Source organism: Varroa destructor, unplaced genomic scaffold (assembly GCF_002443255.2).
Source record: "Varroa destructor unplaced genomic scaffold, Vdes_3.0 BEIS01000006.1, whole genome shotgun sequence".
In the NCBI taxonomy this organism is placed as follows: domain Eukaryota; kingdom Metazoa; phylum Arthropoda; class Arachnida; order Mesostigmata; family Varroidae; genus Varroa; species Varroa destructor.
The window spans coordinates 2,924,275-2,941,874 of NW_019211459.1; the positions used below are offsets into that span (position 1 = coordinate 2,924,275).

General features: G+C 44.6%; 2 protein-coding genes across 10 annotated transcripts in view; one reads left to right on the forward strand and one right to left on the reverse strand.

Moving 5' to 3' along the window:
• The window catches only part of LOC111252247 (uncharacterized), a 72,592-nt gene extending 57,906 nt beyond the window's left edge, over nt 1-14,686 (reverse strand). For 2 of the 7 annotated variants that reach the window (XM_086973689.1, XM_022809776.2), the window contains exon 1: nt 14,557-14,686. Coding sequence is in view for 3 of the 7 variants with exons in the window: in XM_086973690.1 (XP_086829816.1) it covers nt 12,351-13,955 (1,605 nt within the window). In the remaining 4 variants the exon portion in view is untranslated. Of the gene's footprint in view, nt 1-11,369; nt 11,562-12,349; nt 13,956-14,556 lie in introns of those variants that run through there. The other 5 variants (XM_022809774.2, XM_022809773.2, XM_086973688.1 and 2 more) reach the window with 3 other exon arrangements.
• Nucleotides 1-17,600, forward strand: part of LOC147754747 (uncharacterized) — a 94,707-nt gene that overhangs the window by 17,636 nt on the left and 59,471 nt on the right. For 2 of the 3 annotated variants that reach the window (XR_015316149.1, XR_015316150.1), the window contains exon 1: nt 16,415-16,969. The gene's annotated coding sequence lies outside the window, so the exon portion shown is untranslated. Of the gene's footprint in view, nt 1-15,638; nt 15,720-16,414; nt 16,970-17,600 lie in introns of those variants that run through there. The other variant, XM_086973691.1, reaches the window with a different exon arrangement.

Sequence of the window (17,600 nt, forward strand, 5' to 3'; positions counted from 1 at the left end):
TGTGGCTTCGTCACGGTGGGCCAACGAAACGCCGACAAGGAGACGGGACTGGAGGTGAACCTTGTCCTGCTCTGGGTTGGGCCTTTCCCCACGCCTTAAACTTCTGGGCAGCGCGAGGAACACACACAAGATGGAGTAGTTCATCGTGCTGCCACCTGCTCTCTCGTTAGCATATCCGTAAGAAAGAACGATTTGGTCAGTGAGAACTGCACAAGTTCAATTTAAGTAGCCGACCTTCCTATGTTTGTCAAAAACCCTTGGCACGTATCGACGTCATAGGTCAATCACGATTCAGCTCGGCTTTACGAATAAGGTCGAATTGGTGTTGCTGCTATTTGTAGTGGAACACGAAACCGCGCATACAATTTTATGGGAAAATCGATTACCAAGAATCCTTCTTGTACTTGTAGAGAGCAAGCTGAATAACAAAAGAAGGTGACAGTTTTGCTTAAACAGCAAACAAATGCATCTTGGATCTATCTAGCTATTTACTAGTGATCATTTGGCCTACGAGTCCTGATCCCGACCAGTCTCACTCTCGCAGTTAGCTCTGTAATGATTTGCTGTCAAGTCAGCAAAGAAAAGGGCCGCAGCTATCGTCTTGAAATACATATTCTTCGAAAATCAGCGCTTGTGCATGCGTTTACGCTGTTTGCACGCTATTCAGTATCCGTCATAGTGTCCTTCACATTGATATACAGCCCGTTGGCATTCCTTAGACTGTCATTAACACGAAATGACAGACTGGGGCAACGATGGAGCTATCGTTGCCCCAGTCTTTAATCGGCTGCAGCATGCAGCCTGGTGCCGAAATCGATATAAATTTATCGTGTTTCGAATTATAACGAAATATATCGTAGTACGCACTAGCCATATATTTAGATCGGAAATGGCCGAACTTATCGACAGCATGTAAAAGTTTGTTTACATGCAGAAAGTATCGGATTCAAGACAGCTGTCGATCTGGAAGTTCTTGGACGTTAGAGCAAAGTTATAAACAAAATAAATAAAAATCAACGATTTAGGAAGTTACAGTAATGCTGGCGTATCAGTATTCGGATTTGGTAGTTGATCTTGAGCCCAGTAGGTCTGGGCCTATCTGGACCCATTATGAATGGGTTTTATTTTTTCGAAACAGTCATCTTTTTAAAGTCGAATCTGATGCCATGAATAAGAGGACTTAATAATGTGCAGCATAACATTGTCCAGTGTATGTATGATGGTGGACACCGATATTTGCTGTTACTGCGCGTATCTACTCCGATGGCCGAACGTGCACTCAATACGCTATTCATCATAATCACTATCAAACTTCTACTGGCGAACGACTGGCATGTAATTCATACTTCGTGCACGTTATTTGCTTTTTCGCTATAAAATATAGTCCGGCGGTGAACGAAGACGCGCACGCGTCTAAGTCACTGCCGCTTCCACCCGCCTCTATCTGCATGTGTGCATGGATGACAGCAGCAAGCGAATGGTGAGGCCCAGCGCAAGTGGGTGGCTCTTCGAAGAAACCTTATGATTATCTTGAAGCTGTTGATAGTGCTGCTAGCGCTTTTTTAACTAGCGCCCGACAACAATTGAGGAAGTAAGAGCGAAAGGAACGTCGAGTTGCCCTGACGCTTTTCAATCTTCTCATCTGAGGCCGCCATCGTTGCCACTACAGTAGCAGCTGTTGAAGAGAACGCGCACGCACCGACACGTAGGCAGGCCAATAGGCAGGAAACAGTCGGAAACGGGAGGGGAACCCAGCAGCTACGCTGGGGATGGGCTAGATGCTGATGGTGGACGTGTGTGTATTTAACATTTTTATGCCACTTTGTGGCCAGTCGCAACAGAAGCAGCAGCCATCCTTCAATGTCCTCTAAGTGGGGTTCGGAGGTGCGTAAAAAAAGAGGTAGAGATAAGGGACACCTATAGATTCGTTCGTATAGAGAGGAAGAATTATTTTCCGTCTGAACAGCTAGCTGCTTGATTTCCCTTGCGTATTCAAATGTAGAGTCGTTGAAACTATCAGGAGCCTTGGGGCTGTCAACTTGCCAGTCTATTGACTGATGGAAAAGACTAAAACAGACCGCCAATCTTATTCAGCCAAACTATACCGTAAAGAGCGTTCGCTGCCATCAGTACCATTTTCACCTATAATGTCGCGTACGGCGTGGGTGGGCATGCGCGTGAAGTGTGCACGCTTCAGGAACAAATAATGAAACATTTGAAATTTCGTCTGTCAACCAAAAAAACACATCTGGAATAGAGATGATTTAGCAACAGGCTGACCGGCTTCACGGGCTTGACTCACTCCCGAATCGTTCGCCATACAGCTAATTGTTATATCGTAGATTGGCTTGAGTAGTGCCAAGTGGGAGAAAGATTCGTCGGTTATATAATTTGTTTAGTTCGCAAGGGTATAGGTTGAGCAAACTCTTATATTTAAAATAACATCAGGAAGACGTATACATCTGAATGCCTCTTGAGGACGTTCTTCATCCTTCCGTTTCAAGGCTGAAAACTACTCATTATAAATACCGCTTTTTCTACAACGAATACAAATATTCTCATTTAGCTTATATAGCATCTGTTCTAGAAACCCCCCCCCCCCCTATCAGTTGTGGGCTGCAAACTACCGTTGATGAACAAATCTGGCTAAGCGTGAAAATGCGATACGTTCGAGAATTTGAAACTTATGATATCTAAATAGAATTTATGACTATTTTACGCCCGTTAACAACGGATCTCTATGCGACTGTAGCAGTCGCACCTGGACGGCATAAACAACGATGATCTGTCTCTACGATAGACCAGCCTGGTTCCTTGATTACGTTGGCCCATTTTCCTCGAAAATGCTATACATATAAAAGCGTGTGCGGCCGTATAACATTTTGTTCACTCTTAGATCTCGTGCCAGCCTATATTCGGACAACGTCTTTGTTCTCCGGTAATGAGAGCATTTGTAATCCACTCGAAGAGCATCCAGTCATCATAGAGCAATAACTCTGATACAAATCGTCAGTTTTTTAAGTTCTCTACATTTTACAAAATAAAAAAAAACCGCAAGAATCAGATGGATTTTTCATTGGGTATAAAGGTACTTCGAAATCTGTCTCTCGAATCAACTCGAATTCTCTATAGTACGCATCCGTACCACGCTCCGCTGTATTCAAATTACCCGCGAAAACAGTTCGCCTACGCGGACGCTTTTAGTCATGCGTCACGGTACGCTTCTGCAGACCTTAACAGATCTTTCGGTTAATGTTTGTTCATTGAGAAGTATCTATATGCAGAGATATGTCTCGTCTTCAAGCCCCGGTACGTATTAAATCTAGGGAAAATTTATACACACAGCTAGTGAAGTTGTCGATAACTGGTGCACCGAGCTTTAAACTGTAGCGCAAAAGGATGCGGGGGAATGCAACGTAATATTGCGTACGCTATTTTTGTCAGGAAAACTCCAACAGGCAGCTGTATCAGTAGTCTAAAGGAGCGGAGATAAAAAAGAGCCTATAGCGTTTCCCTGCTGCTAACTAATAAATTCACCATGATGATCATAGCTAGGATGATGACGTTTGTAATGGTGACGTTGACAATGACGGCAATGATGAGAATCAAACGAGCAAATCACGAACAAATGGCCGTAGCCGTGACCAGCCAAGCCAAAACTGACAAATAAATCGTGTTCCGAGTTTTACGTCTAGGGCTGTTGATTACCACACTGCTTCAAGGCCTGTTTTAGACACCGGACTGTTTAGCGGCGTGCTTGTGTAATGTACTCTGTCTATTATAAGAAGTTATTTAAAAGCATCTATTTTGATGCTCTAGATGGTAAACATCGCGATTTGTATTATCGAAGAATCATCACTCTTCAATGCATGTGATTATACTATATATGTCGGCACAAGAACCGCTCCTTGCTAGTGAAAGCTGATCAAAATAGAATTATAGCGCCTCATCCATAACCATTAACTGCTAACGAATAGTTCTGTTTCATTTGTATCATACGTTGTTCCCATTGGCAGACTCCGCTTGGAACAACGTCATACTAAAGAGAATGGGAACCGTAATCCTTCATTGAGTCAACCCCTTGCAGAGGCCGCACCCACAAGCAGTCCGATGGAGATCTTTGCATGGCATAAGACGGAAAAGAATACGTGACGTGAAAAAGCAGAAAGAATCAGAGGCGACTGATACGGCCGCCTTCGAGGTGGTTTCGGCCCTTTGTTTTCGGGATGATCTATCTCGATACGCAGATATCTAGTCCTCTCGTGCAATTATAATAATCAGTAGCCTTCATCGTTAGACAGGTTACGTGAAGTAGCAGCTGGCCCATTGTCAAGCGCTATCAGCAGACCGACCTCATGCTGTGTAAACTATAGTCTGATTTTCTATCGTACACTTGGGATATCTGTCAGAGGAGAAAGAAGTCATTGTATCTATCTTCCACGAGTAACCGAATCGAACACGTTCATTATTGGATTGTTTCACAAGCTAGTAGTATAGATAGTATCGCCGATCGAATCAAAAAGGCGCTTTGTAACAAGTTTCATGAGTGAAAGTCTCTAAACAGAAGGTGACACATAGCCCCAACTCGATCTGGCAGAGAACTGTTCAAGGATGCGCTTTCTAGAAAAAAATTACAGGGTGACAAACGTGTATTCTTGTTAGTTTTGGTGAACAGAGGTACGTATGTACATGGAATATTGAACTTTAGAACTTCTCCTTAATTTTGTGATTCGTAACATGTGATTCTTCTCATAAGGCAAAGTATTACTACGGACATTTAAAAGCAATTGGCCACTTTTCAAAATGGTAGCTCATTGCGCTATCCGATATAATACGCGTTACATATATCTTTATTTACAATAAATCAATAACCTGTCTTTCCTTTCTATTTCCTTCAGGGCATTTAATATCAATGTAAGCCTGTGTCGAGCTATGATTAGCGCTTGACGGGATAATGGCACATTTTAATCTTTTCGGTTTTTTTTTTTCATTTTTAATTGCGTTCATCATTCCATTTCTCTTGTATATATGTTGAATTTACAGCTCTGCACCAGACTACCATGCATACGGATGCAATATATATATACATATATGTAGTAATCATGGAGAAGTACAGGCATGTTGAATTGCATGTAACAAGCTTGTGGTCAATATAGGCCACTCAATTGGAGAAGGGTCAATCACTAATTTCTACTTTACGGTTCTGTTATCTGGGAAACATGTCCTTCACAGAAGGCAGTGTGGCCCTGCATTCATTCATTCATTTAGGATAACAGCCGAGATTGTCTGAAATAGAGTATTTATTTTGAGGACACTCTTAACACCGCTTAATCATTTAGAGAATAGCCTTTCGTAAACACAGCTTGTTTGTTAATCTATGGGGCTTTACGTGGGACACTGAAATGATCATGCATTTACACTTGCCCATAAAGGCCTGCTCGGAAAGGACCTCAGGGGTGTAGTGAATGATGATCCCATTTTGACCTAAGGCTCAAAAAAAAAAGACTTCGGTGCTTCTATATGTGTTAGGCTCGACCCGGAATATTTTCATACTATCAGGACAACGATTCCATTAAGCTTCCTCTTCATGCTGCACCCGGCGAGGCCCAATCTCTATTATTGGTATTTTCTTGAGCTCAAATTCGCACAGTAGAGAAAGAATAAGTAAATTCGATATTAATTATGCTCGTCTGGCTTGTGAAGTGTCAGTATAACAGGCTTAAACGAAGTCATAATGCTCTTATCATCAGTCCGTGGCACCTTTCTTCATCGAACTGCACCAAACACACAGTTACAATGGTAGCATTATTTATAATGCCAGCATTTACTGGATCATCGCTGAATACCGTTGCCAGGTTTTAACCTGGCAGCCTGTTTCCTTTTCTTTATGTGAGATGAAGGTAAATAGCGAAAAATACAAAGCAGTAAGGTTCAGCCGACGACGACGCCAAGAGCTGCGCGCAGACAGGAAGACGAAAACGCGAATGATGCTGACACAAGGGGCGACGGTACCGGCACGACTCGATAGTAGTAGCTCTTTGGACAGCTGCGCCGCTCGACGGAGGCACTGAACAAGGAAGCGGCGCTATGCATAAAGGAAAGAACTCCAGAGACTCTTGTTTAGTAGCAGTAACACTTCGAAACTACAAGAACAAGGAACGATGTTAAGGGAAGAGCTCACGCAGAATCCAGTGTAGGAGATGGTGAAGCAGAAAGATCGGGTAATGTTCGGAAGGCAGGAGGATGTAACGAAAAATACGTAATGCAGAATCAACGGAATCGACGCCACGTATTTCGCGGATGGGGGCTACAGGGAAGCGATATGGGGACCGGCCCGCGAGAAAGTACCAGAATTAGGAGATCAGAAAAGGACGTCAGTTAGGGACAAATATCGGGCAACGCACTTTGAATGAGAGGGAAGAAGAAAACGGAATAATACGAAACAAATAAGAAACGACTTGGGAGCTGCTGTTGCTGCTTCTTTAAAAATTCTGTCCTTCTTTCAGGCCAAATGAGATGAGAATACAGGGCAGTTAAGAGGAACTGTGCGAAAAACGACAGTGGTGACGAGGTGAAGGAGGCAGTAGGGTCACCGAAAAAATAGGAACTCAGAGTGACAGCTCAGGGCCGGATATTCGGTTTAATTTCGCTACGGAGGTTCATCTAGAAAAAGAATTCTGGATGGGTAGAATTCAACGACGACATCATCAGCATAATTGATATTTGCAGACGACAGCAAAACTACCACAGGTAGCAGTAGCACCGAGTTTAAATCGCTTGCTCGTTGTCTAAATCGGCGTGCTAATCGCCCGACTATGCAGCCAATCATACCGTTGCTACGGGACTGTTGTCGCCATTGAACATTGAGTGCTGCCATCATGAAGCTTCCACCGCTGAGGAACTGCAACGAAGGGTTGCTTTCAGTAACGTTTCGTCTGTACAAACGACTAGTTCCTGTAGCAAACCGCAAGTAACAAAGCTGTCAACGCATAAATGGATGGGAGGCGATAGCCACAGGCTTTGCGCCAAACGAAAAGAAGCCGGCGGAGGTATTGAAGCAACGGCAGGGAGGTAAGCGGAAGTAAGGTAAAGACGCCAGTAAGACGATAGGGCATAGGGCACTCCACTACCAGCGCCATCTGGTTCCTTCTAGTGTTAGCTGGCCGTAAACGAAGAGGCAGGACGCGTTTCGGCAAATCTTCGATGACAGAAAACACGGGGAGAAACTTCAGCAGCAGCGACGAGTGACATCTAGATGAGAACTTTGTCGTATGTCTGGTTTAAAACCCAATTGCTACATCTACGGATGGATTCGCTCAACAAGGAAGCAAATGCATTAGTTCAATTCCAGTTCATTCGCTCTATGCTACCATGTTTATAAGAGGAAACCAGCGAATCTGCACTTTCTTAACGTTCTCCTTTTTAGGAATTAATTTGATCATTTAAAATTCAGTCGTAACGGTAGCTCAGAAAGTGGGACGGGTGGTAAGTTTGGTATGCGGTAACCTTTGTCACTTTCTGCCCAGTCCCTAAGAAATGTCACACCGTCCTTCAACTAGTGTTGATCGGCTAATCACTATTTGTGCTCTCACTCTGAATAAGTAAACACTACCTAAAAATAGAACCTCCGTTTCTGTTTATTCGCTCCACTATAAACAAAAATAGCATCTATAGTTTCTATTATAGATTCCGACATTTTGTCGCTGAGTCAGAACGCCGGCCCAACGTCTCAGTTAGGCTAGACAAGCCTTTGTATATTTACGAATTTACTGACAAGTAAACAATATCAACAGATTATTCGAAGTCTGCATAGATTAAAGTTCGTTCATGTACAAGCCAACGCCAAGCAAGCCATACCCCGCATTCAACGTTTACGTTGGTTCTTACAGCAGGTTGCTTTCGCCTTTCTTAGTATTGCAGCTAACGCTACCGTTGTTTTTTTGCTGACAGGGGCATCATATTATCTATCGTAACAGTTCCACTATTTAAACACGAGCTACAACAAACAACGATCACTTAGCCGATCAAACAAACAGTCCACCACCAACTGCGGCCCCGATTCCGACTTTGCCTTTGATTTCTTGACTTGTTCTTCGAGGTAAAGCAAATGAAGCCAGAGGCTGCCCCGAACAGCCACTTGGAGCAACAGCGCAAGCGCGCTTAACTCGAATTTGACCTCAACAACTTCATTCCGTTTGCGTAGGCTAGACGGTAGCATGAGCAACAGTACTTGTAGTAGTCCTAATTGTTCCTAAAACTCGAGAGACACGCGGTGGTTTGGGTTCAAATCCGGATCTAAAGATACTTCGTTTAGTGTTGGAAGCCAATCGTCTGATGCAATGCGCAATGGCGGTATAAGACGTAGAACTCGAAACGTTTAATAATTCCAATTGTAACGTAAACACAGTTCGTTTCATAAGCCAGCCGGTCGAAGTAATGCCCGATGGCCTATATATCGGACGTAACAGTTATATGTGACCTATGCTACTTGATCTCTTAATTGTAGTTTCATTAGACAGCTTCTATATGAAACCGGCCATCTTCCCCTGAGAAGAGCACCCAAAGACGGAGGACCACGAGCAGCAGCTGCGAGCGAAAACGGGAAAAAAAGCCGTTGATAGCAAGAAACATGGCAATGGTCGCGGTGGCGGTGCTGTCGCTGCTATTAAAAGCAGTAGTTCCTGATTGAACAACTATAGTTATTTGACCATATAGGATAGAACCCGAATAGCAGCACCAATAAAGGCGGATATCACGACAACCGTGGTGAGCCTACATCAAAACGCTCCTGAATAGACGGAGATCGTATGGCGATGCTGCAACCACCGTTAGATATGAATATACTTATATATCAATCGAAGATTAATCCTTCTTAATAAATTTAACTCTTCAAATTTGATACGATGAATTTAGCTTCGACCAACTTTTAGTCGAGTTCAATGTTGGACTCTTGTCGTTGGTACCTTATTTGCACGGAAAAAAAAGAAAAAAAAAAAATAAAATATTTTTTTTTTTCGTTTAACACTTCTGACTATTTTTGTTGTGTGACGAGCGTTTATAAGGTACGTTCTGTATCAGAAAGGGACCTGTTTAGTAGATCGGTAACTGAGTGTGGCTCGGAACAGTTAAGCGGAACATCTCCTTTTACTTGGAAGCGGAGCAATTCCCTGTTCTATACTACATATAACGAAAAGAAAAACAATGCAAACTTACGTAGATGATAAAAACATAGTGGACTTGTGTATATAATGGCATATAGTATTGTTAAATCTCTAGTAGCCATATAGTTCATGTGAAAACGATTATAGTAGATAATTTATTTGGTCGAGCTTCTGTTAGGCTGATTTCGTTCCTGCATGTCACGGTTACGGATCATAGACCCTTTTATGGTTATTTAATTAACACAAAGCGTGTTTTCAACGGGAACTGCTGTTCCTGGTTTCTGCATAGTGTCGACAAAGCAGGAACAACGTGTCATCGCTCGCGGTTGACGGAAGTGGTCCTTCATTGCTACTGTTAGCGGTTTCCAGGAGGCATCGTACGGCTGTGGTCAGGACGAGGTTTAGTCGTTGCTTAGCGAAAACAACTTAAAGCTTCAGCCGCATTCTATAGCGTATCGACGAGGGAAGCAGTTGACGAGAGATGGAACAACGTTAACTGGCAAGCAGGTGATCTAGCCATTCACAGCCGGAGCTGACGTGTCGTTCAACTAACATGCGGTATAATGATATTTAGATACCCGTACTTGACACCATGACGATAAACAAACGACTGGACGAATAATGAAGAACAGCTTCTGGATAATGGTGGCAAACTACTTCCAATTCCTTTTGTAAAGCACCTTGCGTGCGCTGGGAATATATAAACGAATCTCATTTTTCCCACCTTGGCTGTATGTTAGCAACAACGACCGTATTTGCCGCATGAGCAAAACTATCAGACCCTAATCTAAAACGACCATAGCAGTACATATAATAGCAACACGGCACATTTAATAGCCTTCAATTCCAAATAGAGAAGCTTCTGAATTCGTATTCCTTCTCGCCAGACGCAACTTAGAATGAACTTACATTAGCACTGGCACTGACCTCCATATAAATTACGCTTGGGTCTCTAATCTCATTTTTTAATTCAATATGTTTGCTTAGGGATCTATTCAGTGTTTACTGTTGCTGAAAACATCGTATTCGGGACACGACGCGGCAGACTGCATTCTGACAAGTTAACTTAAGCACTGAGAACAGGCGGCACGATCGTTCTTGCTTATATGCATCTCACACGGCAAGATATATCGGCAAAAGGCATTGAATATCAAGTTGTTCATGGTACGCTTACCGTTCGAAGTGCTCCGAAGATTTGCAAGAAAAAAAAGAAAAAAAAAAACTAACGAAGTGTAAAAACAATGCCAAAGTCACCGGGATGACTAAATGCGCTTTGAAGGCCTCTGAGTTATCACCTGTCCAGAAGTTGAATACAGGAGTGTGTAAGGAACTTTTTAAATCCATAGACGATTACATCCGACTGTAAACGGTGGAGCAGACAATAGGGGGGTAGGAAAAATCAACAAATTGTTCGGCTTTTGTCGCGATGACGAATGAACTCTTTCGTCCCTTAGACACTTCTCTGGGCGGGAAAGCATCGTGGCCATCACCGCCACGTTTTGTTTGACGAGTACCCAACGTCCCGGTTGATCGGCAGTTGTAGTACGCTTTTTCTTTACGCACTCTGTATCTATACTCTTTTATCATCTAATTAGCAAATGTGAAATTATTATTGTCACAAGTGGATACGTATGTGTACGTTTGTACGGGTGGAATGCGTTTTTCACACGGCCAAAGTTTAAGTTGCTGCGTTTTGTAGTAACGTCTTATTGTTAGAATTAGATTTAGACACGGTACCAGGAGCTCATGCCTTTCAGACCGCTTTCATCTGCTACTCCCAATGCGTGTATAATCGCTAACGATATCCGATAATAAATGACGCAAGTGTACAAGCAGACAGAAGAACAGACCTATAGTTAGAAAAAAGCGTAGGTCAAGCGGTACCTGCTCCAACAGGGAACCTAAAATAATTCCTTTGCAACACAAAGATCTTCTCACCGTAGGCGAAGCCGTTAGTTACTCTGTTTGTCCTTCGTGTTAATAATGTCATTTTTTTACCCACTCGATTATTTGTATTTTGATCCTAATATGGTCAGGATATGACTAGGTTATATACTGCTGTTACAGAGTTGTAGCAACTTTCGGGTGGCGCTATCATTAGAGTAAGCTAGTATAAAGTTCTCTCATTAGCTCGCGGCGGAATATTGCCTTATTTTGAATGAGAACAAAAATGTTTGCCCAAACAGCTTCAGTCAATAGTATACTAGCCGTTATGAACGATGACCCTTGTCCATCTTGAAAAGTGCTTTTCAATTCAGTTCTCCTAGAAGCTCATGTTTTTCTTTGCGTTGGTCAGTATGATTATCAGGATAAAGGACAGCTTCTCTTATGTGCGCTGTAACAGGCCATTTCTCTTGGACGGATTGTCCTAAACGTTCTAGCAGTTATTCCTCGTGGCATCTGCAACGAATCAAGTACGGCGCCAAAAAAATACGAAAAAAAAAAAAAAAAAAAAACACACAACGCTCTAATTACGGTGAATAAGCAGTTTTCCTTCCCCGCGTAACTTGGCTTGTCGCGCTAAAACTTAAGTAAATTTTGGATCGGCTACGAACCTATGAGGCAACCCAATGCAATAGTTGTATGTTGTGTACGCATTTAATACATATTAACTCTACGATGAACTTTCATTATTTATAGTTCTACAACTGCAAATTATTACTCCGCGGATGTATCTTCAAGTTTAAAGGTTTTCCTTCGAATTTACTTTGATAGCTTTGTTAGAGGCCTTGAGTCATCGTTTGAAGGGCTCAGAGATAATAACTACTATCGAAATGAATCATTAGTTAATCACAACAATAGAACATAGCCGTGGATTGGGCACTAATGCAACGACAGCGGCCAATGCCCAACCTCAAACAATTTACGCAAATTGAAACGTTTTTAAACTTGCAGATTGATATATGAAGCTAGTATCTATTGATAAATATAAAAACGATACTTTTTCTTTCAGATATGACTTAGAGTTGAGATACTTGCTCAAGGCAATTTCGCCCGAAGACGCGTGTTTTCGTTTTCAGCTTCGTTCTGTTTACAGCGCCTTCGTTACCATTAATACGTACGGGGCATTTTTTTTGTTCACAGTGTTTTTTGGTTGTGTACGTCGATTTCTGCCATAGGATCTACAATCGATTATTGTGGCTAATAGGCACAGGCTCAAGGTGTAGGACGGGCGTTACAGTACTCACATTAACGCTGGCCGGCGAAACGATGAGAAAACTTCGGGCCGGCTCGGTGTGAAGTATCCAGTAGAGGCATAGACCCAGCGTGAGGGCCACGCAGTACACGATCACTATCATAGCGCCGCCGCGTCTGTCGTAGATACTGTTGAGATATACCAACTATAAGGCGTAAAACGCAACTATTGTCTTTGTTGTTGACGCTGTTTGAAACACAAGCGGGCGTGTCTACACGAAAACGCAACCGCTGACCTATATGTGTATTAATCGGCAGCCTCTGAGGACGGTGCTCACAAAACACGGCTTGAAGGACAGCGGCAGCTGATAATGATCTGGGACGGAGAATGAATAACAGATGGCAGCGCCGGCAATGGACGCCGCTAGCAACGCCAATTTGGTACCGTTTAACGTGCGCGACAGCGATTGACGACAGTGAGAGCGATTTCTTTACTGACCCACCGAGTGCCACCGCTGCAATACGAATCAACTTTGCTCTCTGATGTTTGTCTGATCTTTTCTTATCAGTTGGATCCGAGACGTTTGCTTCCTGCTGTTGCGACTGCTCTCGATCCTTTTGCACTACAGGGCCCGTCTTCTCGTCAACTTTGCTTTGATCTTGGGACGGGTTAACGACACGGTAAAAGAGCGTGATCGACTCGACCTGTTTAGCTTTATTCTTTTCGTACGTCACTAGTTTTTTGGCGACTTTGGTAAGTGCTCGTCGCTGCTCACGAGACCTAGCTTTGATTCGCCTCCTCTGGGGCTGGCTTCGGAACAAAACTGGGCCGATATTCGCTGTTTTCAATAGAAAATCCGTAGGACGCGCAGTGCTATCGCAAGTCCTGCAGGATATACAAACGATTTGGCAACTGAACTTCTGTAGTTTTCGCTGTTGCAGTTGCTGCTGCCTGTGACAGTTATTATCGAAAGAATAACCTACTGCTCTTATGCAGTGCTGACGCCCGTTACCGTCCCGATCTTCAGTGTATTGGGGTTGATCCCAGCTTCTCCTCAAAAATAGAGGAACCAATAACCGAGGTTCAGGCCGATTACGGTTGTTATATGTAGGGATGTAACGACAACTTTTCCGAACCGAAATAGATAACGATCCGACAGGGGACGCTTGTGTATACGAACGCCCGCAGCAGTCGAAAGTACGCAGGTTTTCGGCGGCCTTCTGTGGACGCCCGGCGAGCAAGAAAGACAGTTGGGACGATCGCGCCAACGGCAAACCACTCGCCGGGCGATTTATATTGATCACTTTTGATAGGACGTCGAACAACTGCTTAGCTGTTTCACCGCTGAAGGTACCTGCCGGTCCTGTTTGGGCTACTGGCTTAAGAATCCTAGCAACAAGGCCTCGAGCCGGTTTTGGATTATCGATAAATAGTCGGCCTTTTTGTGCCTTTTCGTTTGTAACCAACCCAGTGATATAGTAAATTCTTCGCGCTGCACTTTTTCTACTATGTGTGGCACTATTGGAGCTGCTGCTGCTGCTGCTGCTAGCTAGGATATTATTTTTTCTGTATAGTGCTTTTCGTGTTTGCAGTCTCTGCCGCAGTGTCAATGATGTTTGTGGTGGTGATAAGGATGGTATCGAGCGGCGGGGGCGCATCTTGGCCTCGGATCCGGACGCGTCTAGCGAGCCACATTCAATCACTCGCCTGGGATCCTTCACATCACCACCTCTAACTTCACCTTCTTTCTCTACTTTACGTCGCTATTTCACGCTGCTTCAACCCAGTCGCTCGCGACCCTGCGGTCACCCGTCGATTTCGAGGACCACCTCTATTCACTAACATTAGTTTGCGTTGCCCAGGTTAATACGTGTACGCAAAAAGCGTTTTGTTTCGATAGGGTATTCGTGTACTACACTTTCGGCCACTACCGCTGTTGCCGCCGTCGTAAACGAAAACGGACCAAGAGACGAGAGGATGTAGGTACTCGGCGGGTCCGATCGTGTTTTGTATCGTGTTGGGATCTTAATTTGTTTTAGTTTACCACGTTTCTGAACTCGGCTGTCTCGTTTAACAACTTAACTATAGCAAATTTGTTCTTAGAACAGATGTGAATACGTTTATCTTACTTTGAGAAGGCCGTGTTGGATCAGCGGCGGCGGTGGTTTATTTCATTTGATTTCAGCCAGAGACTATTCTATGCTCTACGGCAGGCCACTAGCGATTTGCAATTACCCAATATAGCTGTCATGTCATTACCTTGGATTCGGTGCCGCCTGACGCCGTGTTTGCTTGGCTTTTTTTGGTACAACAACGCCTACTCAAGTGTCGCGCGGGTACACGACGCCATCCACTATAAGGGGCTGTTGCTTTACATCCCCATATCTGTTTCGACCGTTGCCGTACGACGCATTGACGCTAATGTTTACGCTTGCTACGCTCACGATCCGTTTCGTCCCTGTCATAGTTCAGTCGTAAAATGTCCGCTTGCGAACCGTAGAAGCATGTAAGTCTAGATTTGCGGCAGGAGTAGACACATTTGGCTGCCTTTGTGGGGCGATGAAGGTGGCAGCTGTCGTCGAAAGCAGCGATGTTTAACGATGGTAGATTTGAACATCCATTGCTAATTCAATGGATTTGTCTTCAGTAGCTTATACTACCATCGATCTAGTTGGAGGAGTGTTGACGAGGACGGTCGCACGCGCCTGTGGGCTTCGCGACGCATAGAAATGTACTTGAAGCAGTTCAACTCGAGCGGTCGGTTAGTGCTAAACTTTATTCTCTAAAAACTCAGGGTACCAAGATTTGAAGGTCCTTTTGTTGTTTTTCCGCCGCAGTCACTGGATCGGTCTTCGTCACACTGTCACACTATTCTTCTAGCCAAATCAGTCCCCTTAGACCATTCTAGGAAAAATTGGCGCCAACACATATGTACGATGCCTGTATTGTTAACCAGCCTTAACCTATCAGTCGTTCGAAATGAATGGCTATGTAGACGCCAGCTAAGCACAACCGAGAAGTCGAAGATGGCGAAGACACTTATAGACGGAATAAAGCAAATAAAGAACGAAACTCTCACAACTTGTTATGATTATGGGCCACTTTGTCACTTTATTACGGTGGTCATGCACTAAAGAGCTATTGTCCGCCTAGTAGCTCCACTCGATCCCTGCACTTTCGCTGCAACAGTGGGATGGCGCTGATGGCACACGCACAGCCTCGTCTGTATTCTAGCCACACCGATCCAGGAACCTTCAACTTAACTTTCCCCTTCTTCTGTGTTTGCAGGGACCCTGTCTGCTTGCCGTAGCTGTTATTATGCTGCTTTTTGTGTGTTACAGGCAAAGACTACCTTATACTGCAGCAGCGCAAGCAAGCGCGTGTGCGTTAACTGAGTTTACGGCAAACGGAACAGCGCAAACGTAACGTATTCGCGACGGTACAGGTCAAGTAGAAGATATCGTTCTCTGCTGCTTCTGATAGCGCCGTAGCCTGCTTTAATCGTACGGCTACAGTAATAGCCGCTGTCGCGGTCGTCCTAATAGAAAATCAAATTGTTGCGCGGAGAATCATACGCCTTTGTCCCTACACGCTGTCTCCGTCGTAATTTGTTTGAGCATCGCCTTATTTGGCCACACCGCTACCGAAACGTTACTAGCTTTTAGCCGGCATAGATTCCACAACGCTGTTCACTCGAATGACGTCGCAAGGAGCGAAGATCTAACACAATCGTTTTTTCTTACAGTACTTACGGGGTCGATCGAGCTTTCGCTCAGCTGGCGGTTGTTTGCAGTTTGCTTTGACCTGTTTATCTGCGGCTGTTTGTAAATGCGTTTGAGCCACTACGTAATAGTATCAGCGGTGATGCTGGTCCTGCCGCTGCCGTTTGTACTGCAGCTGCAAACGTTGTTGCAAGGGGCTGTGCCTACTAAGGCAGGCCAGCGCAGGCCACCAGCTCCACCACACGCTGGAGTGAGTCTCCTTGCTGGTTGACAGCAAGGCAGAGCTCGGCGCTAGCTGCTCGTTGTGCTGCTGCTGCTCCTGCCCGCCCGGAGAATAGGGCGAGGGTTCTCAGCCACTCCGCGCTCCCCCGCTTTGCTGCCGTGCCTCCCTTCCTAGCCTACCCATACGTTTCCCATAGAAGCAGGCGGCGCGCGCCCCCGGCGACTCCGAGGAGGAGAGTTGACATAGCACCGGTTTAGAATTCTGCCATCGACGGTGGCGCCACTGCCACAATTACATTCAACTAACTTAGGAAGCTAGCGCAAAGGACCAGCCAGTCAGCGAACGACCACCGACGAAGCGACAGACGACGAGTGCGTTTCGCCCCAATTTCTTACATCCGTAGCACTGGCGGCTGCGCCGAGCAAGCGAGCTACGGCGTGAAGGCCGATCGGGCCGCGTTCATCTCACACCTGAACAACGAAAACGTCACTGCTGTTCTGTTGGCCCATCGAAAACCGCTGGCAACGCTGATCGTGACGACGATCGCGGCGGCAACGCCCGCGGCAATGGCTGTAGCGGGTGGGGTGGGGTGGGCCAACGCAGGTGCAATAGCGTTGCTCTACACCGAAAGCAGTGGCCTGAGCGAAGCAAAAAAACGTCCGAGAATATGGACTTAGGCACAGATAACGCAAGCAGGGGTTTTCGCGTACAGAAAACAAATAAAACGGTCAGTACGGAGCCACACAGACCCTAGATTCGCACGATGCTGAGAAAGCTTAAAGGCGTACGCTTCACTATAATATAGACTGTGCTTCATGTTCAACGATCTTCTATTACATCATTACATAACGCCGCTGTTCTATAACCCTCATAGAAGCGACGATAGCTCCGTGGCTGTAACTTAACGTAGATAGTAACTTAACGCTATAGGCTAGTTGAAACATATAGTTCGCAGAACCCTCAGAGCCAGAGTTAGCAGCGAAAGGGTGCTCTTTCTTATAATGGTAATAACGCCACCATTCGAGCAATAAGACAAATAATCGTTGGTTCGTATTCTACCGTTGAGATCTCTTAGTATTGGAGATTATCAGAGCATTATATATATAGGATTATTGTTACGAACGGGTGTTTTGTAGTTTAACAGGACTATTATCAAGTAATTTCGACAGCGCTTGTGGTATCTATGTTAATTTGTACGGAATACATAGCCTTGGTTAAAGTCACTAGACCGTAATGGCCTTTATATTGAAGGCGCAGTGACTGTTCTACACATCGTCCTCTATACGCATGCTAATATTTTATGTGTACGCACATACGTGCACGCGGCTTGTTCAGTGTAGGAATAATATACAATCACA